The 24,235-nt window shown below is 40.0% G+C and overlaps 1 protein-coding gene across 1 annotated transcript in view; it reads left to right on the top strand.

Moving 5' to 3' along the window:
• Nucleotides 1–1,373: 1,373 nt before the first annotated feature.
• Nucleotides 1,374–24,235, top strand: part of TCTN1 (tectonic family member 1) — a 380,029-nt gene continuing 357,167 nt past the window's right edge. The window contains exons 1-2 of the mRNA XM_053701719.1: nt 1,374–1,848; nt 10,991–11,111. Coding sequence (XP_053557694.1) covers nt 1,413–1,848; nt 10,991–11,111 — 557 coding nt within the window. The 5' untranslated portion in view covers nt 1,374–1,412. The remainder of the gene's footprint in view (nt 1,849–10,990; nt 11,112–24,235) is intronic.

Here is a 24,235-nt window from a genome sequence, read left to right as displayed (position 1 = left end):
GGGGAATTAGGCATATACATGTTTTGGTATCTGTACACATTGCAGAAAAAGGGGTTTCTTTCTGTCTTCCACTGACTATTCAAAGATCTGCTGAGAATATGGAACAAGGAAATAAAATGTCCAATTCCTGGGCAAGTATTTCAGTGGATTAAGGCATTTTAACATTATATTCCCTAAGGTGTGTACCTTTAGTAAATATTTACTTTTATTGGGAAAAATTGTTTTTCATGTTTTGAGTGATCACCGCACCATTTCCATATTGGGAAAAGTTTGTATCCGAACAAACAGCGGGTAAAAGCATCCATTCGATACATGGGCAGCATTGGCTTTACACTTTATTTCGGCAGCAAAATGGAAATATCAAATTAAATACACAAAAAATATTGGTAAAGTTGAAAACTGTACTTTTCAAGATGTTTGACAGTATTCCTATACGATTTGGAATAATTATTTCCAGGAGAGGACTGGTGACTTGGCCCAAGGTGCAAAATCAATCTAGTGGCTTAGGGTACAGCATCTCTGCCCCCTTTGAAATGCTGTTAAAAACAAGACAAAATATGTAGCAAATTTTACTGTAAGTTTTTTTAAATAACATTTTAATGAAAACTATAATTAATTAACTCCAATCTGATACATAAATGCACAAATAATGCACATACCATTTATTTTTAGATATATTAAGTATTTAAAAGTATTGTAAACAAATTGAGAATGTATTTTTGCATAGTAACTTGCAGTATAACTTTGCAATATAATTTTATTTATTTTGCCCTCTTTTCTTGTAATTTACGTTTAAAAATTGTGGACTGTGAAAAGTGGACATAGCAGACTTCACAAGCCCAGCATTGTCACATATATGTCTCTAATTGGCTTGATAATATTATCAACTACTCCAGTCTGGATTACCTCCTCTAAATAAGGCAAAAAAAGGGGTTACTATGTTATAAAAATGTTCAGACTTGTTAATCTATTGGAGGACTGAAGAAAAATGTTGTAATTACAAGGTGTTTACTGTCCCTTTAAGAAGTATTTTTTAATGGGTTTTGTGTCCCTTTAGAATTTTCATGATTTGTCCTTTTAATTACACAATAATTACATTTGTTTTAAAAATGTGCATTATTAGTAATATTGTACTAAACAATACGCATATTGTATTAAAATCTAAGTAAACACCTAATATAATTACAAAACAAATATGCATAGTATTATTATTCTTAGGCTAATCTTTTAGTGGCCCATATCTAGGTGACATTAATTATTTTTTTTATTCTTGACTAGATGTATTTTGACTTCCTGCTTCTGACGGTTTATGCATATGAAAACTTACAGGTCATATTACGTTTATATTACGTCACTTCCTGGTTCCAGCTATGGCCGCTGGTTGTTTATAGCAACGCCAGGCATGCAGCACCATGTCGCCTATATGGAGAGTTGTCATATGGCTGTTCTGCGGTGTCCTGCAGTGTGTGACAGTTGGCACTTCCACTACAGGTCCCACGGACAACCTGTTCACTGACCTACACGACAACCAGACGTGGGGTGATGCTGAGGGATACAATGCAACCCTGCCAGCTGGGCATGTGGCTGGCACAATGGTTGATCCATTACCTAATACCGAAGCAGCTGTAAACGATAGTGCAGACTCAGTCCAGTCTTACACAAACACATCAACTGCTATTCTTCCTCATAGCGAGACGCTGACCGTTACCCCGGAATCAGGGATATGGAGCACTGCAGCCTCAACGCCGCCAACTGCACACGTTCTCACGGATCAACCCATAACTGCAAGAGATCCTAGCTACCCCGAGTACCCCCATCAGCGGCTATTACCCTCTCCAGTCACTAGCGGTAGGTAACTATCTCAGGGAAAATAAGCTGGGCGCAGTTTGACTTCAGAATTGACTGCTGTTTATATTTGCCTTTAAACAAAATGTGGACTTTATTTTATCTCAGTGTATTTATGGAATAGTTTTTGGATAGTAAAGTCCAAAGTAAATTTTCATGATTTAGATAAGGCATGTAATTGTAAACCACTTTCTAATTTACTTTTATCATCAAATGTGCTTTGTTCTTTTGGTATACTATACTTAATTGAAAGCTAAACCTAGGTAGGCTCATAGGCTAATTTCTAAGCCCTTGAAGGGCGCCTCTTATCTGAATGCATTTGACAGTTTTCACAGCTAGAGGGCGTTAGTTCATGTGTTTCATATAAGTAATATTGTGCTCATGCACGTGGAGTTATTTTATAGTCAGCACTAATTGCTTAAAATGCAAGTCTGTCAAACTATCTGAGATAAGTAGGCAGTCTGCAGAAGCTTAGATACAAGGTACAATAGTTACATATGTAAAAGGTATATTTCTATAACAGTGTTGTTTATGCAAAATTGGGGAATGGTAAATAAAGGGATTATCTATCTTTTTAAATAATAACATTAGTGGTGTTTACTATCCCTTTGTGTTGACTACAGTTTTTGGGACAAATATGATTTTGTTTTGCTTTTCTGTAGAAAAACTGGTTTAAAAAAAGTGGTGAGACTAAGGATATGGACCTCCAATTTACCAAAACATTTTAGGCACAGATTGTCTAAGCAGCCACAAACCAGATTCACATTAATTACCCCTCTAAATAGCCCTTAAAGGGACAGTAAACCTCAAAAATAATGTTATATAATTCTGCACATAGTGCAGAATTATATAACATTATATTAGCCTTATCTTTATAAAACATAAAAACATAATATTCCCTTTGATTTTTTAAAACAATGACAGTTTTTCAGACCTGCTCTCTGTGCTCTTCTGAGCGGGTCTGTTTTTTTCACACAGCGCATCAGGCCAGCTGTATAGTCACAGCCCGGCCCGACTACGCCATTATACACAGTGCAGCTCGCTCCTGCTGTCAGACAGAGCAGGAGCGAGCTGCACTGTGTATAATGGCACGGTCGGGCCGGGCTGTGACTATACAGCTGGACCGATGCCCTGTGTGAAAAAAACAGACCCGCTCAGAAGAGCACAGAGAGCGGGTCTGAAAAACTGTCATTGTTTTAAAAAATCAAAGGGAATATTATGTTTTATAAAGATAAGGCTAATATAATGTTATATAATTTTGCACTATGTGCAGAATTATATAACATTATTTTTGAGGTTTACTGACACTTTAACTAAAAATCACCATCTTAAAGGGACATTAATTTAAACACAGTTCTCTTTTATGATTCAGATAGATCATATGGTTTTAAACAACTTTCTAATTTACTTTTATTAAAGGGACATGATACCCAAATATTGAAGCACATGAAAGTGATGCTGCATAGCTGTAAAAAGCTGACTAGAAAATATCACCTGAACATCTCTATGTAAAAAAAGATATGTTACCTTAAATTTCCTATTGACACCCTACTGCAGAACTTTCCAAACTCTTCATGTTGGTGACACACTTTTTGACCTACATAATTTCGCGACACAGTAATTCAGTTTTACTAGCAAACAGGAGGTTAAACTAACTTGTTTTACGAGATACGGACACATACATAAATGATATAATAACAAAATGTATTTACAAGTAACAGTAAGTATGTGCAAGAATTAAATAAAGCTTAATAACACCAATAGCTAGTTACTATTTTAATGGGAAGTATGAGGTTGGTGGGATGAACACAGTTTCTGAATATTTGGTGGAATATTAGATAAAGAAACTCACATTTAATTAGGCCTGTCAAAAATAATCGTTTTGACGATGCATCGCGATGCGGCATGAAACGATTCTGCATCGATGCGCTGAGACGCGATAATCGATTAACGTTACCCACGTGACCAGCCTCCAGGAAACGTAAAAGAAAGTGCGCGAAAGTGCGCGGTACATCGTTTTGACGTCACTGACGTCACGTCACCCAATAAAGCAACATGGGCGCTCATGGGCGGTCTCTTGAAGTGCCGAAGTTACGCAGTAGGAGCAAAGCAGCAAAGCAGGAGTTTGTTGCCTGAGATTGATGATGGTACACGGCGGTATACTACAGCTACACGGCGGGCTCATTTTTATTTTGTGGGAGACAGAGGAGGAGACCTATGGTGAGAATTAGACTAACTAACTGTTTGTTTAGTTAATAGTTACCAAAACGTTGTACATTTTGCCAATGCCATGCCATAATTGCCATTGCCATGCCTGCCTATTGCCTCAACTGCCTACTACTTGCCAATAGGTAAGAGCAAATCAATAAGGGGTACACAATCACATTTATTACACAATAAGGGGTAACAATTAAATACTTGCCTTATTTACTTAACGTAGTATGCTGAGCTGACTGAGGCTCAGGCTGCTGCATAATTAATTGCTGCATTATTGAATAATATTGCATATATAAAAAATGTATTATAAATAAATATAGTATACTATTATTGTCTAATAATGTCTCTATTAGTCTAATCTGTATCTATTATCTACATGTTTTTCACATGGATGGATGGCCTGGTCTGAAGTTCTAATATTTTAATAATATATTAATTCAAGAAAGTGCATGCAATTTTAAACAACTTTCCCTATTATATAATTTGCTTATCCTTTGTTGAAATGCATAGCCTCCTCCTTGTGCACAAAGTATTATATACTTATAGTAAGTAATGTGTGTGCTGTGCAATGCATTGCTAATATGTCATCAACAAACGATATCTGAGAAGTATGAAGCAAATTAAATAATAGAAGAGTTAGTTATGATGTTTATTTAAAATTGTATTCTCTATCTGAATCATGAAAGTAAATGTTTGGGTTTTTGCACCTTTAAGTGTGTAATATATTACAGTAACTGTGTCAGTGAGTGAGTGATGTCCCCTGCAATTATCACAATGCAATTTGTTTTAAAATTTATGTTCGCAAAATGTATGGCATTGGCAAAGTAGTTGAAGTTACTAGTACTTGTTGATTTTACATTTGCGGCTTGACATTTTGACAACTGGAACTTAGTGTATTTTCTTTTTTTTTTAACACTGACAGAGTTTGACGTTGACAACAACATCATCCGTCACATATGTACATGTCATGCTAAAATGACAGAGGGAGACAAAAAAGATAGAGAGATAAAAAATGCACCTAGCATTTTAAAAGCAAGCATCTGGGCACATTTTGGATTTTATGAACATACTGGAAAGCACGAATTGGACAAGACACACGCGGTTTGTAAAGCCTGTCACACAAAAATTAAATACCTAGGGAATACTACTAACTTGAGAAATCACGTTAGACGTTTTCACTCTGAGATGCTAACCCCTGCCGCTGTCGCCAGTGCCACTGCCAAGGAAATAACAAGACTAGCTGAAGCTCATCAGCCAAGAATTGATGCAATGCTGTCAACTTTGCCACCCAACTCTGAAAAAGGGAAGAGAATAACCAAAGCTGTGGCAACTTTCATAGCGAAGGACCTACGGCCTTACTCTGTTGTGGAAAACCTTGGGTTTCGCAACCTGTTGAAGACACTAGAGCCACGTTATAAGATCCCGTCACGCAATCACTTAACAGAAAACGTTATACCTGCACTCTACCAAGAAACAAAAGCTCAGGTAATTGCATCAATGAGCCAAGCCAGTCGAGTCGCACTAACGTGTGATTCATGGACTTCAGTCACGACGGAGTCTTATGTAACAGTAACTGCACATTACATTAGCAAGGACTGGAAGATCTTGTCGCATGTGCTGCAAACGAGAGCAGTTTATGAGTCTCACACGGGTTCTCATCTGGCGGAGCTACTGTCTCGTGTCGTGGAAGAATGGCAGCTGTCCGATAAATCTGTAGTGCTTGTGACCGACAATGCTTCGAACATGATTGTTGCTGCTCAAGTTGGAAAATTCCCTCATGTAAAATGCTTCGCCCATACACTGAATCTCGCATCCCAGCGGGCGCTGAAAGTGGCCACGCTCTCCAGGCTTTTAGGCAGAGTGCGACGAATATCAACATTTTTTCACCGCAGCACTACAGCAAACCACTGTCTGAAAGAAAAACAGAAATGTCTTGGCCTGAAGAATCATAAGCTAATAACTGATGTGACAACAAGGTGGAACAGCTCATATGACATGGTCGAGAGGTTCCTAGAACAGCAACCTGCAATCTGTGCCACATTGTTGTCTCCAGAAGTCAGAAAAAGTGAGTCAGATCTCTGCACTCTCAACGAAACAGATGTGTCAAATGCAGAGGATGCTGTGAGTGCATTAAAGCCAATGAAAGATGCAACCACACTGATGTCAGAAGAGCGCAATCCAACTGTTTCTCTCATTGCCCCTCTAAATGCACAACTGCTCCAGAACATGACAGACACCATGGGAGACACACCCATGATCCATGAGATCAAGAATGCCATCAAAACAGATCTCCTGAAGAGGTACAGCAGTGAGGCAGAGAAGAAGATACTTTATACAGCCTCTGCCCTGGATCCTCGTTTTAAGGGACTGCCTTTTATTCTCACAGAGGAGGAGAGATTGGAGATATACAGAGGAGTGACTGAGGAGGCTGCATCCTTGGAGGTAATTTTAATTGCATCATGTTTCTTGAATAGATGTGAGCTGTTGTATGCATTTATTTATGCATTACTGTCTCTCTGAGCACACACATAGCATTAGCTGGCTGGCTGCTCGAGGTAATAATGAATGCTATTTTTTCTATTCTTTTGTTCAAACACAGATTGAGTGTACTAGTACAGTTACATCTAGGAGGACAAACGTGGATGAAGTGCCACTGCCTGAGGGAAAAGAAACTCTGGAAGAAGAATCAGCCATCGAGGAGGATAACCCTTCTCCTCCCAAAAGAAAGTCCACATCGCTTCTCATGACTTTGCTGGGACAGTCTTTCACTGACACTGAAGGTACAATAGAACCCAAGACCCCCTATGCCAAGGCTGAAGAGGAAATAGAGAAATATTGTAAAGCCCCATCTCTGCCTCTCACTGAAGACCCTTTGAAATGGTGGCATGTACATGAGGTCATATTTCCCCTCCTCTCTCATTTGTCAAAGCGATACTTGTGTATCCCAGGTACAAGCGTGTCTGCAGAGCGGGTTTTCTCCACTGCAGGAGATGTGGTAACGGCTAAAAGAAGCACCCTCAAACCAGAGCATGTGGATCAACTAGTGTTCTTACAGAAAAACCTACATATTCCATAATTCTGAGTAGTGATTCAGGTTTATAATATTAATATTTAATGTTTTTTGGCACATCCAGAAGAAAGTGCTGTGTGCCCCACTGCCCAGTGCAGACTACTGTTAAGTTATTTTATATTTGTTACTGTTATATAGCTTATAGCTTTTTGAAAAATGAAGCTTAAAACCTTGAGTAAATCTTTGTTGGATCACAAAATATACTAGTACACTACACGACACGACCGACCACGTCACTCTGTCACAGTCACACACACACACACACAATACAAAAGAAACAACACACAACTGCACACACCTCATGTGTGCGTGTCAGTCAGTGTCACCCTTCACCATGATTCACTCTTTTTATTATGTGTGTTTTTTTTGGTATTGTTTGACTGTGTGTGACTGTGACTGTGTGTGTGTTGTGTAACAATATATTTGTGATCCCATAAAGATATTGATAATCAAAGTTAGTAAATCTAGTAGTTCAATGCTACTTCTTGTTTAATGTCTATTACTACTTCTAGTGTTACTGTGATGTTTGCCAATCAGGAAGTGCTCTGTTTTGTAGATGTTGTGCTATTGTTACAGCACACCCCTGTATTGTTTGCAATGCAGTGAGTGCATAGTGCACACTGCATAAGGGATTATTAATATTATTCATTCACACTAAAAAATTGTCTATTTTAAATAGACCCTTTAAGAAAGATATCATATGTTTTTGTTTATGATCCCAATTCCCAATCCCAAATGCCATCCCACCCACTCCCAGGCAGATCTGTAGGGGTTAACCGAATATAACCAACCAGTTAACAATAACAATGTGTGTACTGCAGTGTCTAACTGTCTCTTTATGAGTGTGTGAGTGTGTCTGTGAGTGAGTGCCAGTTTGAAAAGTTTGTATGTATCTCATTCTCTATGAGTGTGTGTGAGATGAGTGTATTAACTGCCTTTGAATTTTTTTGTTTGTATGTGATTGTGTGTCTGTCCCAGTGTCACTGTCTAAGTGTCTATGAGTGTGAGTGTGACTGTGGCTGACTGTGGTGCCATTGAATGTTTTTGTTTGTGTGTGTGTCCCACTGTGTCTCTAGTGTCTGAGTGTCTAGTGAGTGTGACTGTCTAACTGTCTATGAGTGCACTATGCAGAGAGTGAGACTGAAGCCAAACCCCACTATAGGGGAAGGAAAAGCCTTGAGTAAACCTTGAGTAAATCTTTATTGGATCACAAATATACTGTACACTACAGACAGTACAGCACACACACAGTGCCACACACAACAGCACAATACAAAAATAAAGCACACACACCTCAGGTGAGTGGCGTGCCACCCTTTCTTCACCATGATTTACTCCTTGATGTCTGTGTCCTTTTTTATGTATTGTTTGTTTGTGTGTGACTGCTGTGTACTGTTCAGTGACAGACTCAGTCACTATTCAGTTGTGTGTAGTACTGCTTTAACAGTAACTAATAACTAACTAATTATATTTGTGATCCCATAAAGATAATATAATCATCAAGAAGAAACTGTAGTTATAGTAGTTCAGTTCAATGCTACTTGTTTTAAATGTCTCTCTCTCAGTCTCTAGTACTATTGTAAGTCTGTAACTGTGTAAACTAATTGTATATGTCACAATCACATGTGTGTTGTGTGCACACTCTGTGCTTTTGTGTTGTGTTCCAGATTCTTCACGTGATGTTTGTTTGCCACAAATTGACAGTCATGAAGGCACAGTGGACTGCACCTGTAATTTTGTACCTATAAGGGATTTATGTTTTGTTTTCTGAGGACAATTTTCACACAAATAAGGTATTATGGTGGTAACTTAAGCTTAACCTATCTATTTGGGTTTTAATTTAATGTCTATTATATTATTATTACTAAGTAAGTAAAGAAATTAAATTAAAACCAACATAGATAGGTTAGACATTTATTTGTTGTTCATGTTTCTTTACAAGTGTATAGTGTACTACTTACTAATATATAATATATACATTTAAATATTTTCTTTTACTGAAGAAGTACACTGTGAGCACTGCACTTTTTACACTACGTACTCTGTAACTACAGTTTGATGCCATAATATTGTTTCCAAACCAATACAACAATTGCCATTTAGTATTTACTGTTCTATAAACTGTTGTTGTCTGCTGTGTTCAGACTTTGCCACAGGAAGAGTGTCCTTTTTTGAGCTAATAAAATAAAAAAAGAGTTTATTTCAATACTTTGACTTCTTGAATTTTTTTTTCTGAAAAATTTAAAAATTGGGCAGAAATAGTGCAGTAATCGTGATGCATCGCGATGCATCGTAGAATCGAATCGTATCGAATCGTTACGATGATAATCGTAATCGAATCGAATCGTGAGACAGGTGAAGATGCGCAGCTCTACATTTAATCATCAAGCATTTTTAAGCTTCCACTTCCTATCAGCAGCAATGCACTACTAGGAGTTAGCTGCAAAGAAATGAAAACACTTTGGACTTCTGACTTCAGCTCAGCGTTTAAGCTGCCGCCCTCAGAGCTCTGTGAGTCCGACTGACTACTGCCCGCGCTGCAAACACACTGCTGTGCCACTCACTGACTACACATGCAGTCACAAGCTGATTGAGGAAACTACACGTTCAGTCAGGAGCCAATCTGCTGCCAATAGAAATAGTTTTATTTCCCGGTGAGCTGCGGCAATAGGTTAAGATGATCTGTGACCCACTAGGTATCAGTCACGTATCAACCATGTGGTATGTGTAGCAGGCAGGCGGAAAGTTGGAAACCAAAACAATTTAAAAAAATTTGTGCTGAAGCAGGGACACACCTACACACTGCCACCGACACACTAATGTGTCACTACACACAGTTTGGAAAGCACTGCCCTAATGAGTCAGGATGCTTGTCTCAGGACCTGCTAAGGAGTGTGCATCTGTCATGTGCAGGCACAGTCATGTTATTGTCCTATTCAGTTTAAAGTGATTGTAAACTGTAATTAATTAAAACCCAGTATCAAAATATCATCTTAAAAAAACAGGGGCACTTTAATTCATTCAAGTTCCCAAAGATGCTTATTTTTTAAAATACTTACCATTGTATGTTTTGTATTGGGTACTTGTAAAGCGCGGCTAATCGCCCCTAAGAGTCTCAAGGCGCTGCTCATTTTATCGACCTTGTAAGGATGAAAGGCTGAGTGGACCATTGCGTTATGGAAAACATAACGCCAATCCTCCGTCCACATCTCCTGCTTTCTCTAGCATATGGATGACAAATTTGGCTTCCTCCAATTGTTACATGCCCCACGAGCTGGGGCATGCAACTATTGGAGGAAGCCAGATTAGTCCTCAATCGTGCAGAGGAAAGTCACAATGTTTAACTACAGAAAAGGTGGATTATTTTAAAAATGAAGCGTCAACATTATTTTCATGAATGAAAGTGCCCCTCATTTAATGATTCATTACAAATATTGTTGATGGAATTACTGAAGTTTACCATCACTTTATTTCTTTTGGTATCCTTTGTTGAAGGAGCAGCAATGCACTACTGGGAGCTAGCTGAAAGCCAATGACGGCATATATGTGCAGCCACCAATCAGCAGATTCTGAGCCTACCTAGGTACAATTTTAAACAAAGGATAGAAATAAATAGGAAAGTTTTATTTAAAATCACATGCTATATCATAAAATAATAAATTTGTGTTTCATGTACATTTAAATACGATTTAATTAATTAAAAATTACCACAGCAAATTAATCCCCAGCATCCAAAAGACCTACCAAGCATAGAACCATTGTGATGCAGAACCCAAAGCAGCTTAAAAAAACTCTTTATATTTTAATATGCGTTGTTATTTTTTATTTCTAATTGTATCCCTGTTTATTTCTTACAAGTGACAAGCCTGTGTGTTTGTGACCTGCTTGTGGCCCAGTGTGATGTTAACTGTTGCTGTGATCCCGAATGCACTGCTTCAGATTTCAGCGTCTTTAGTGAATGTTCAGTTTCGGTTGTCCAGTAAGTATGGAACATTATTTCTAACCATGTGTCATATTATCTGTGTTTGATTTGGCAATCTTATTGTTCCAAGCTTAGATGTATCCCCTTTTTTTAATGGGTTGTTATAAATTCTATTTTTACTTATACTATTGCTTACTAATGGATAAAAGTATTCAATGCTTGTTTTTAATGATTTATTTTGTTTGTTTATTACAATGAAAAAGCAATTAAAAAAACTGCCTAATGCCTTATTCATCCTATATTTTACAGAGTTGGGGCTTTTATATGCCATACTTTTTAATCATATTGTGTAAACTTATACACACTTATACGTATATAAAGTGTTGTAGGCAGTTAGGTAGAGCACATAACAATGAAGCAACTGGGAAAGATACAGAGCAGAAGCAAATATTACACAAATATTTGGTTTGGATTTGGTTTGGTTTGATGTGATTTTAGTGACTTCTTTAAAGTGAAAGTAAATTTTGAACATCAGCAAAACATCTATATAATATTTATCATTAATAAATAAGCATTGCTATGTTTTTTTTTATAGTTGTTTTCAAAATTGATGTTATATTTTATATTTTATTTTCCCTACCGTGTTCGTCCTTGCTCCGCCCACCCTCCTCTTCCTGTATTTTTAGGACTTTACGTATAGAGTGGTTCCACCCGCTCTATACGTAGCTGAAATGCTGACCACCGAACATTACCATCACTTTAATTGTTTATATCAAACCAGATTGAGCTCTTCTACTATAAAGGGTTAATGTATCCTTTTGTTGCAGTGCATACCTAGGCCACTGGTTTTCAAACCTGTCCTCAGACCTCCCTAACAGGCCAGATTTTGAGAATATCTGAACTAGAGGTGAAATAATCAGCTGTTTAGTAAATGTGGTTGTTTTAATTGCTCTCATCCAAGGTAATCCTAAAAATCTGGCCTGTTTTATATATATATATATGTGTGTATTGTGACAGAACCCAAGGCATAGTAATGGAAGGTGTCTATATTCCCTCAAAAGTGTTGCAGTGCTCCACCCCGCAGTTTGCAAGTAGCACATTATGTCAAAAAGTCCAGTCCAGGAATTCTGTCTGACTCAGCTAGCTACTCACCTGCATGTGGTAATTAACAGCAGGTGCTAATAAAATCCCCAGTCAGGGGTTGAGATTTAGATTTGCCAGCAGTAAAGGAAAACTGCAAACACTCTCCTGAGAGACTGAGAGGAATTCTCTCTAAAGGACAAAGTTTGAAAGGTCTGTGCAATATTACTTTTGTGAAAAGATACTTAGTGCAGACAGTTGTACTTGTTAGTAAGTGCTCAGTGGAGCAAGCCTCTTTTGTTTTGTTTATGTTTATTTTGCCTGTTTTTGCCAGACCTGATAGTAAACAGACTGTATTTTATAAAGCTACAACCTTGTGTGGTGTTTCCAGCTTTGAGGACTGTGTGTTTCCAAGATCCCAGGTCACATATGGTGGAGAATGCGGGCAACACACTAATAGTCTGTTAAGGAAACAATACCACACTTAAAATGGAGGAAGTTGTAAAGGCTTTACTACAGGCTACGGCCTCACAGCAACAGGCTACTGCCAGCCAGCAAGAAAATATTGCAGTGCTACAAAAACTGGTATTAACACAAAGAGAGGAACAGCAGAATATCACACGTACCATGCAGCAGGAGATTCGAGGCCTAGCTGAAAGACTGGGCAGGTGTGCTGCAGAAATTCCACACAGTTCTAAGACTCTGAGAGTGAGTAACTATTTGCAAAAGATGGTGGCTACAGATGATGTGGAGGCTTACCTGATGGCTTTTGAAAGGACAGCCGAAAGAGAAGGGTGGCCTGCGTCTGAATGGGCAAGTCTCCTTGCGCCATTTCTGAGTGGAGAACCTCAGAAGGCATATTATGATTTGGAGCCTGAGCAGGCCAGTGACTATAAAAAGCTAAAAACAGAAATCTTGGCCCGCCTGGGAGTAACGACAGCAGTAAGGGCTCAGCGATTTCACTCCTGGACTTACAGTCAAGACAAAGCCGTGCGGTCACAGATGTTTGACTTGATACATCTTGCCAGGAAATGGCTACAGCCAGAGGTCAACTCAGCTAGTCACATTGTGGAACAGCTCGTAATGGACCGGTTCCTGCGAGGATTGCCTGTTTCCCTGCGGCGGTGGGTCAGCCAGAGTGAACCTAAAACTGCTGACGGTCTAGTTGCCCTGGTGGAACGCTATTTGACTGCCGGAGAGTTTCTACAAATCCCCAACCAGGAAAGACCTAGAACCCCGAAGATCCAGAGTCCCAGTAAATTGGGTAAGACTGTTCCGGGGAAAAGGGGGTATCGGGAGGAGCAGATGGGTTTTTACAACCCGATGGACATTACTGCAAGGGACAAGAGTTTTGTGAGGCAGGAAGGGTCCACAATAGCCTCAAAGATGTTGTCTAATGCTAATATTAAATGTTTTCAATGTAAAGAGTATGGACATTTTGCAAAGGACTGCCCTGAGAATGATGTTGCTATGGAATGTAATGTTGGCAATATGAGAGACAATTATTCATTGTACACTCCCTCAGTATATGCAATTACCAAAAATGATTGTTTAAATGGCCACCCTTGGTGCACTGTAAGGGTGGAGGGAAATTAAATTAAAGCTTTGCTGGATTCTGGTAGCATGTTAAGCTCATAGACAGGGGTCTGTTGAGAAATACTCCTATTGATAATTACCAGAACCTAGATATTGCTTGTGTCCATGGGGACATACACAAGTATCCAACTGCTAAAGTACTTATTGAAACTCAAAATGGCCCTATAAATCATAGAGTTGGTTTAGTGGATAAATTAGTCCATGAAATGATAATAGGCAGAGATTTTCCCCATTTTTTTGAATCTATGGGATGCTGCTGAGGAAAATTCACCGGATTCAGTAGAGGGCGCTGTTTGTGACTTTCCCTTTTCTGATTTATTGGGGGATGACTTAGACAAAATAACTCCTGCTAGAGGGAAACACTCAACCCCTATGGAAACCCTAGTTGGAGGTAATACTGAACAGAATAATACAGGTCAATCTAATATATCTGAACCTGATGTAGAAATAACTGACCTAGAGGTTAGCCCAAGTAACTTTAGGGCTGCACAATGGGAGGATCCAACTTTAGCTGTGGCTAGAAACTATATTTCCATAAGAAATGGCACCCCCATTAATACTGATAAAGCGCTCACCTATCCATACTTTGAAGTGGAAAATGATTTACTGTACAGAGTTGGGAAAAAGTAGTCTGTCAAACAGCTGTTAGTACCCCAGGCATATCGACACACTGTATTAAATCTGGCACATAGCCACATACTTGGGGGGCACTTGGGGATTGAAAAAACCAGAGAGAGAATTCTTAGGAGGTTTTATTGGCCAGGTGTAATGGCATCTATCACAAACTATTGTTCTTCTTGTCCTGAATGCCAATTAACTGCCCCTCTTACAGCATACCGTAGCCCCTTGGTACCCTTACCCATAATTGAGGTCCCATTTGAACGCATTGGTATGGATTTTGTGGGTCCTCTTGTAAAGTCTGCAAGGGGGCACCAGTATATATTGGTAATAGTAGACTATGCTACACGTTACCCTGAGGCAATACCCATGCGTACTACTTCAGCAAAAGCAATTGCTAAGGAGTTAATGTTCAGCCGTGTTGGGATTCCCAAAGAAATATTAACAGACCAAGGCACTCCATTTATGTCGAGAATTACAAAGTAGTTGTGTAATCTTCTTCATATAAAGCATCTGAAAACATCCGTATATCACCCACAAACTGATGGTCTGGTAGAACGATTTAATAAAACACTAAAGGCTATGCTCAAAAAAGTAATTGATAAAGATGGGAAAAACTGGGATTTCCTTTTGCCTTATTTAATGTTTTCCATCCGAGAGGTCCCTCAAGCTTCTACTGGGTTTTCGCCCTTTGAACTTTTGTATGGAAGACACCCCAGAGGGTTGCTAGACATAGCTAAGGAGACTTGGGAACAGGAGTCAACCCCTCACAGAAGTGTGATTGAACATATAACTCACATGCAGGATCGGATGACAGCCATTATGCCCATAGTTAGAGAACACATGGAAAATGCCCAACAACACCAGCAGAACAGCTATAATAGAAATGCCAGGGTTCGTGTGTTTAATCCAGGAGACGGAGTACTAGTCCTGGTTCCCACTGTAGAGAACAAATTTTTGGCAACATGGCATGGGCCATATGAAGTCATTGACAGAGTGGGGGAAGTAAATTACAAAGTAAGACAGCCTGGGAGGCGAAAGGAGGTACAGATTTACCATGTGAATTTACTTAAACCGTGGAAAGAGAGAGAAACACTTGTGGCTATAAAAACAGCAGACCTCCCTACAATGGAGGAGAATGAACCCATAGTCAATATCTCAGAAACCCTGACTATCCACCAGAAGAGGGAGGTAAAAGACTTCATCAGATTAAATAAAGATGTTTTCTCCTCAGTCCTAGGAAGAACTACGATAATAGAGCATGACATTGTCACTGAACCGGGAAAAAGGATAAATCTAAAGCCATATAGAATACCTGAAGCCCGGAGGGAAGCAATCAAATTGGAAGTAAAGAAAATGCTGGACCTTGGGGTAATTGAAGAATCACAAAGTGACTGGAGTAGCCCAATTGTGCTTGTACCAAAGCCTGATGGCACAATCAGGTTTTGTAATGATTACCGGAAGCTGAATGCAATATCCAAGTTTGATGCATACCCCATGCCAAGGGTTGATGAACTTGTGGAGAGACTCGGGAGAGCCAGGTACCTTACCACATTGGATTTGACCAAGGGTTATTGGCAAGTGCCGCTTACAGGACGGGCAAAGGAAAAGACTGCCTTCTCTACTCCAGATGGGCTCTTCCAATACAAGGTGTTACCTTTTGGCCTACATGGTGCTCCAGCAACATTTCAAAGAATGATGGACCGGATCTTAAGGCCACATGCTCATTATGCTGCAGCTTACTTAGATGACGTGGTCATACATAGCGAAGATTGGGAGTTTCACTTGCCAAAAGTGCAAGCTGTCCTTAATTCCATAAGAAATGCCGGTCTGACAGCAAATCCGAGTAAATGTACCATTGGCTTGGAGGAGGCCAAGTATCTGGGCTATTCCATTGGAAGAGGAATAGTAAAGCCACAACTTGCTAAAGTTGAAGCCATAAGGAATTGGCCACAACCTATGATGAAGAAACAGGTCAGAACATTTCTTGGGCTTGTTGGCTACTACAGAAGGTTTATCTCCAACTTTGCTACTATAGCGGGTCCTTTAACTGACCTCACTAAAGCAAAAGCTCCAGTAATAGTGAAATGGTCCTCTGAAGCTGAACAGGCATTTCAAAATCTCAAGGAAGCCATCTGTAGACAACCAGTGTTAGTCACCCCTGATTTTTCAAAGGAGTTTGTTTTACAGACGGATGCCTCTGATGTTGGGCTTGGAGCAGTGCTTTCCCAGGAAACTCAAAGTGAAGAGCACCCAATACTATACCTGAGCCGGAAACTTCAACCTAGAGAAAAGAACTATTCAATTGTTGAAAAGGAGGGTTCTAGCAATTAAATGGGCTGTTGAAACTCTCAAATATTATTTGTTGTGCAGAAAATTTAGACTAGTTACTGATCATGCACCTCTCAAATGGATGAGTCAAAATAAGGATAATAATAGTAGAGTTACACGCTGGTTCCTTAGTTTGCAACCCTATCTCTTCTCAGTAGAACACAGGGCAGGAAGTAAACAGGGTAATGCTGATGGCCTTTCACGTTTGCATATGCTTTTGGCCATGGTCGCTCAGCCCACTAGGGCTGAGCTGGCGGGGAGGATGTGTGACAGAACCCAAGGCATAGTAATGGAAGGTGTCTATATTCCCTCAAAAGTGTTGCAGTGCTCCACCCTGCAGTTTGCAAGTAGCACATTATGTCAAAAAGTCCAGTCCAGGAATTCTGTCTGACTCAGCTAGCTACTCACCTGCATGTGGTAATTAACAGCAGGTGCTAATAAAATCCCCAGTCTGGGGTTGAGATTTAGATTTGCCAGCAGTAAAGGAAAACTGCAAACACTCTCCTGAGAGACTGAGAGGAATTCTCTCTAAAGGACAAAGTTTGAAAGGTCTGTGCAATATTACTTTTGTGAAAAGCTACTTAGTGCAGACAGTTGTACTTGTTAGTAAGTGCTCAGTGGAGCAAGCCTCTTTTGTTTTGTTTATGTTTATTTTGCCTGTTTTTGCCAGACCTGATAGTAAACAGACTGTATTTTATAAAGCTACAACCTTGTGTGGTGTTTCCAGCTTTGAGGACTGTGTGTTTCCAAGATCCCAGGTCACAGTGTATGTATGTGTGTATATATATATATATATATATATGTATGTATATATATATATATATATATATATATATATATATCACACACACTAACACACACACACTAACACACACATATACATATATATATATATATATATATATATATATATATATATATATATATACATACATATACACGACAGTCATAGATAGGATTGCACAATCTTACCACTCCAGGTATGCCAAGGTGCACTGCTAGCAAATGTCCATATCCTCCAAAAAGCAGGCACTCACTGGACTTTATTAAAAAATATAATTTTATTAGCTCATATTAAAAGACAAACGTTTCGGCACTGCTTTGTGCCTTTGTCAATGTCACAAAAATCGGCAAAGAGTGCAACTAAGCACCCAAAATCAAGTAACATACATTTAAAAGACTTACCCCTTAAATACATCAAGCACCCCTTAGCCGTGCCGCCATCCATTAGCACGCTCGTTCAAACAGCCAGCTCTGACGTCACGCTGACACGCTAGACGTGCCTAGCGTGATGACGCATAGCACGACGTCATAGCAACGTCAGAAACAATGCACCGGCGTGTATGGTAAATCAACATCCATAAAAGTGGACACCCTAAGACCCTCAGTGTTATATAGGCAAAAGATCACAAGATCATTAATAAAAGGGGCTGAAATCCAGTGTAGTATTTAAGCCTCGTGGAGCCATTGTCTCCAGCCTATATATCCACCGGCTTTCACATTGGAGTAGCTTCTTAGCTCTATCACCACCCCTCGAGCTAGGTGGTATGTGATCAATTAGCATGGATCTGATGCTGGACACTGGATGTTTAAAGTGTACACAGTGGCGTGCCACTGGCTGAGCAGATTCATCACTCTTCAAAGCCTCACGAATGGCGTAGCGATGATTGGCCATCCTGTACCGGAAGGAGGTGGTCGTTTTACCTATATATATACATTGGAACATGGACATATGAGCATATAGATCACAAAAGTGCTGGTGCAACTGAGGCGGTAATTGATCTTATACCGCTGGTTCCTGTGAGGATGTTGAAAAGAATCCCCTTTGAGCATGCTATTGCATGTAGTGCAGCTTCCACAAGGGAAGCAGCCCTTCTTTGACGACTTCAACCAAGTCTCCTTTTTATAGTGGTCAACTGGGTCAGATTTCACAGGGATATCCCCCAAATTTCAGGCTCTATGATAAACTAATCTAGCAGCTGTCATCCTTCGAAAAGGTAACATGGGGTCAGTCCCAACTACAAAAGTCATCTTTTGAGCCACCAAACACAAACCCCTCTATTAGGAGTTACAGCAGATTACTCACTCAGGATATTTGTGATGCTTCACAAACGAAGTCTTACCCTAATCTCAGTGTTGCGGAGAGAAAAGCACTTACTGATCTCAGTAACGATAGATCTGTCATTATCCGCCCTGCTGATAAGGGCGGATCTATTGTTGTACTTGATTATGTTGATTACCGTCAAGAAGCTTTGAGGCAATTGGCCGACTAAAATACATACACTAAACTGAGGGGTAATCCTACACATATATACAAAAAAGCGATTGATACTTTTCTACAGTGAAGCCTAGAGGCAGGTTTTATCAGTAAGAAGGAATTATAATTTTTGCTAACTGAATATCCCATAGTTCCTGTATTATATCTCCTGCCGAAGGTTCATAAAACATTAGTGAACCCCCCCGGGCAGACCAATTGTATCTGCCCTGGGTTCGGTTCTTACTAACCTGGCCATCTACATTGATTCACATTTACAGGATGTTGTTAAAAACACTAGGGCTTACCTTCAGGATTCGCCCAGTCTGCTGAGGATACTTGGTGATTTCATTGATTTGCGACAGGATGACATTTTGGTCACCATGGACGTGGACAGCCTTTACACTGTTATTCCCCATGTTGGTGGAGTGGAGGCTGTAAGGTCCATGGTGGCTAATAATGTCTATTATAATGGTCCACCTACTGAATTTATTTGTGAGCTGTTGACCATTTGTCTTGAAAAGAACTATTTCAAGTTTGAAGATTGTTACTATTTGCAGGTGGCTGGCACAGCCATGGGGTCAAATGTGGCACCCACCTACGCAAATATTTATATGGCTTGGTACGAGCAGGAGCTAATGAAACCTTTTGAGAACCCACAAGTGATTTATTACACTCGCTACATCGATGATGTTTTCCTCATTTGGAGAGGTGGTGAGTTGTTATTGCGTGAGTGGGTGTCACATTTGAACCTCTTGGCTAGTCCTATTCGGTTCAAGCTTCAGTTCAGTTTTGAAAAGGTAAACTTTTTGAATTGGAGTGTGTTCAAGGTCAATGATTCTGGCGGTTGGCGGTTTGGTACAACTGTACACTAAACCCACAGACCGCAACTCACTACTACACGCCAGCAGCTTTCACCCTAAACACCAGAAAAAGGGTATACTCACCTCCCAACTCACTAGGGCGCTGAGAAACAACAGCGAGACACCCTTGAAAATGATCCAACTGAATGAAATGGGCGAAAAGCTAAATAGAAGGGGCTATCCTAAAGACGAGATATGTGGAATTCAGGAGAAATTGTTGAACTCTGATACTACACATGACACTAGGATTCCAACAAGGGATACGGCTGAACAACTCAACTTGATCACTACGTTCACACCTGGCTGTGAATGTCTTACTAATGCTGTACGTGGCCATTTGCCTGTAGTTGGGACTGACCCCATGTTACCTTTTCAAAGGATGACTGCTCCTAGATTGGTTTATCGTAGAGCCTGAAATTTGAGGGATATCCTCGTGAAATCTGACCCAGTTGACCACTATAAAAAGGAGACTTGGTTGAAGTCGTCAAACAAGGGCTGCTTCCCTTGTGGAAGCTGCACTATATGCAATAGCATGCTCAAAGCGGATTCTTTTCAACATCCTCACAGGAACCAGCGGTATAAGATCAATTAACGCCTCAGTTGCACCAGCACTTTTGTGATCTATATGCTCATATGTCCATGTACCAATGTATATTTAGGTAAAACGACCACCTCCTTCTGCGACAGGATGGCCAATCATCGCTACGCCATCCGTGAGGCTTTGAACAGTGGTGAATCTGATCAGCCAGTGGCACGCCACTGTGTACACTTTAAACTTCCAGTGTCCAGCATCAGATCCATGCTAATTGATCACATACCACCTAGCTCGAGGGGTGGTGATAGAGCTAAGAAGCTACTCCAATGTGAAAGCCGGTGGATATATAAGCTGGAGACAATGGCTCCACGAGGCTTAAATACTACACTGGATTTCAGCCCCTTCTATTAATGATCTTGTGATCTTTTGCCTATATAACACTGAGGGTCTTAGGGTGTCCGCTTTTATGATGTTGATTTACCATACTCCTAAGGGCTTGAGGTATAACTAAGTTGTAATGTATTTTATCGTTTATTCTTTTTCTCATCAACATACGTTTATTGTGCATCTTTTCATACTATAGTCTGCAGCACTGAGCCATCACTGTTTAAACCCTGCTGATACAGATTTCCTGCATATTTTGTGTGTTTCACAATGTAGCCATGGTGTATTACTGATTATCAGTATTTTTTTTTTTTTTTTTTTTAAATAGATTTTTATTGAGGTTGTGCGAGAACAATACAACTTGTTTGAAATGGCAAAACATAAGACAGACATCAATGATACATCTCAATTTAACTGCTTCTATATAGATACATAAAATTCACATTCTGGGTAATGCTATACAGAAACTGGAACCTCTTTTTTTCTTTTTTACATAACCTAAACACAATGTGTTTCCTCATTTGACACTAGAGGCAACTCTTGTACCTCTTATAAATTGCAAGGATCTCTAGAAGAGGAAAATGGTTAGTTTGAGGAGATCTATAGGCTTCAAAAAGGTTAGCAATTAACATTTTAAATGATAACAACGATGAAGGCGTCATTCCTATGCTTAGGTGCTATGATGAGATATGTAGGACTGTTATAGTAATTATTATGGATGCGGTATAGAAGAGAAAAACCGCTTAAGTAGTCCTCCACTTATTGGAGGCACATTATGTTGGGGGGGGAGGTGGTTATTTAGAGTGCGGTGCAGAGACAAGATGGCTTATAATACAATAACTCAAACGTGAGACGAACTTCAGTAGTGCTCTCAGGAGCATGTGGGTTACTAAGGGAATGACAGAAAAGGGTTAGTGTCGTACTAGGCTGTTGAGCAGTTTGGCCTGTTAGAGCTTTAAGGTCGAAGTCTTTTGTGGAGCTATGATTCGTTTAGGGTTTTATGCACTGGGGGACCATAAGTAAGAGTAGCAATGTGGGTCCAGCCCACTGAAGTGACGTAACAAATGGTTCATTCATGTTACATAAAATATTAGCATTAAAGGGTTAAGCAAGCAGGAATAGGCCAAGTAACAGAGATACGAAGAATATTGGAATAATGTTTAGCCTCTCAATAAGATGGCTGTGTTTAAACTATAGAACTTATTAAGCTAGAAATTGCGAGAAAGTGTAAGCTACCCAGCCTTCCTATACATATGTTATTTTTGGGGTCTAAAAGATCTTGTTAGACTCTAGTAAGGGATGCCTTCCTCTTGATGTAATTTGGGAGCTGCAAGTTTAATTGTAATGCCTTCCTCACTTACCAATATAGCTATATATGCATGTCTACAGTAATTAAATCCTCTACTAACAAGCTAAAATGCCTACCTAGTTATAGGGAAATAAAAATAACTCCAACATTTTAGTCCTGATGATCAATTAGGCATTATAGTATAAGCAGAGAGTAAGATATAGTATTTTCCACATACTTAGAAACTTTGTTGTCTAGACACGGGCCCTATGCCCAAACAACAAGCACACTCAACTTTCCCTCAGTTATCTATATAGCATTTGCAATACCTATTGTATTACTTGAGGAATCTGAGTTGATAGGACCTAAGCTGAAAGACAGTCTAATACGGCATATCAATGGACTGTATACATACATATAAATTCATATACACATAAATAGGCATCAAAACATGTAAAATATATAACGAACGTCAGCAGCATGAAGCAGGATTAACATAAGGCTAATAAACAGATTTTAAGATGGGAGAAGCAAAATTTGTCAGTGAGACTAACATTTAACATGCATATAGCGATCTAGACTTGTGTCCCAGTGTATAAGCAGCTAGATAGAGATCGCTCAGTATGGGCAGCTCAGTCAATATCTTGCTTGTCTCTAGCTTACCCTAAGGCAAATTTCTGCGATAGATAGTACAGTACCCAACATGCGTTAACTGCTTAGCTTGGCAGAATATAGCTATAAAGTTCTCCGGGGAGGATTGCAGCAGTAGAGTTCAATGGTGCTGCAGAACAAAAACCTGTTGCTCAGTTATAAAGGGAGAACTGTGTCAACCATATGTAGCACTGCACATCACCAGCTCCAAACAGTCTGTCCAAGCAATAGTTTTCAGGCTTCAACCCATCACCAATCTAATATACATATCATAGAAACCGCAATGGGTGTAATGGGCTGCCAGGTCGCTCTTCTAACCGATACCTCTAGAGATCGTTAACTCCGGATTTAGTAATGGCACTGAACTGTTCTCTACTGGTGCTACGATAGGCAGGTAGGCTTCCCTCGAGAACTCTTTAGTAGGTAGTATAAGGAATGGCGCTAATGACCATACTTTTTTGTTTATGCGCTTGCTTGTCGCCCGACTGTAGGCTTCTGGTTTAGCCAAGTTGCTTGTAATAGGTGGGTTAGAAAGAGTCTTTAAGGTGAGCCGTGCTACCTCAGAGTCATCCGCTCGAGGAGCGGGAGTTATACTCCTATCATCCATATCTGTAGTGTTGCCTTTTGCAAGAGGAGTGGGTGCTGAACTCTTAGGTCCCCAAGCAGCGTCTCCGGAGCAGCCGACAGTTGATATGACTTTGTAGCGATCGGGCTCAATAGACTCTTCCCCCACATAAGGCGCCGACAATGGTGCCAGTCCAAGAGCCTCCCTGTAACCCCGTAGAAGGTTATCCAACTCTGCGAGAATATATATTGCAGACACCATGCTGCTCCTGTAGGGTAGTTAGTCAGGAAAGGATCAAGCAGCCGCAATGGGCTCTCACCTTGTGCTCCATGTGGGTAGAAAAATGGCTGCTCACAGGGCTTCAGTCAGACATAGTCGTCCGAGTCGGGAAAAGTGCCACCTTAGCGTAGAGGTCTCTAAATCATTTATGCATCACGGTTCCAGGGCCATTAGCCTCAACTTATTAGTGAAAATCAGTAGTCTGAACAGCCGCCAAACATAGCTTCAAGAAAAAATTTTTGTCGGAGCTGCTGTAGTGTGCGACCATTCAGATCGGATGCTGGCTCCGCCCCCCGATTATCAGTATTTTTAATTGGCTTGGTTTGATTGGCTTTATATAGGTCTACTTTACATCATTAACAGTGATTGAGCTTTTGTTGAAGTGATATTTAAGTAGCCCCCATCCATCCATGTGTTAATAACACTCGGAGTGATTATTTTGCAGCAATGTTATTTACTCCTGTTGCCATTAGCAACTGTTGCACCCTATGAGATACTAGTCTCTGAGCATGCGCATTTTTGCTCCGGATATCCCTGACACATGGTCGACACGCCGGTGCATTGTTTCTGACGTTGCTATGACAACGTAGTGCTATGCGTCATCACGCTAGGCACGTCTAGCGTGTCAGCATGACGTCAGAGCTGGCTGTTTGAACGAGCGTGCTAAGGGGTGCTTGATGTATTTAAGGGGTAAATCTTTTAAATGTATGTTACTTGATTTCTGGTGCTTAGTTGCA

This window comes from Bombina bombina, chromosome 2, assembly GCF_027579735.1.
Source record: "Bombina bombina isolate aBomBom1 chromosome 2, aBomBom1.pri, whole genome shotgun sequence".
Classification (NCBI taxonomy): Eukaryota; Metazoa; Chordata; class Amphibia; order Anura; family Bombinatoridae; genus Bombina; species Bombina bombina.
Note: the sequence above shows the minus strand (reverse complement) of the source record. Positions and strands in the feature narration are given on the sequence as shown.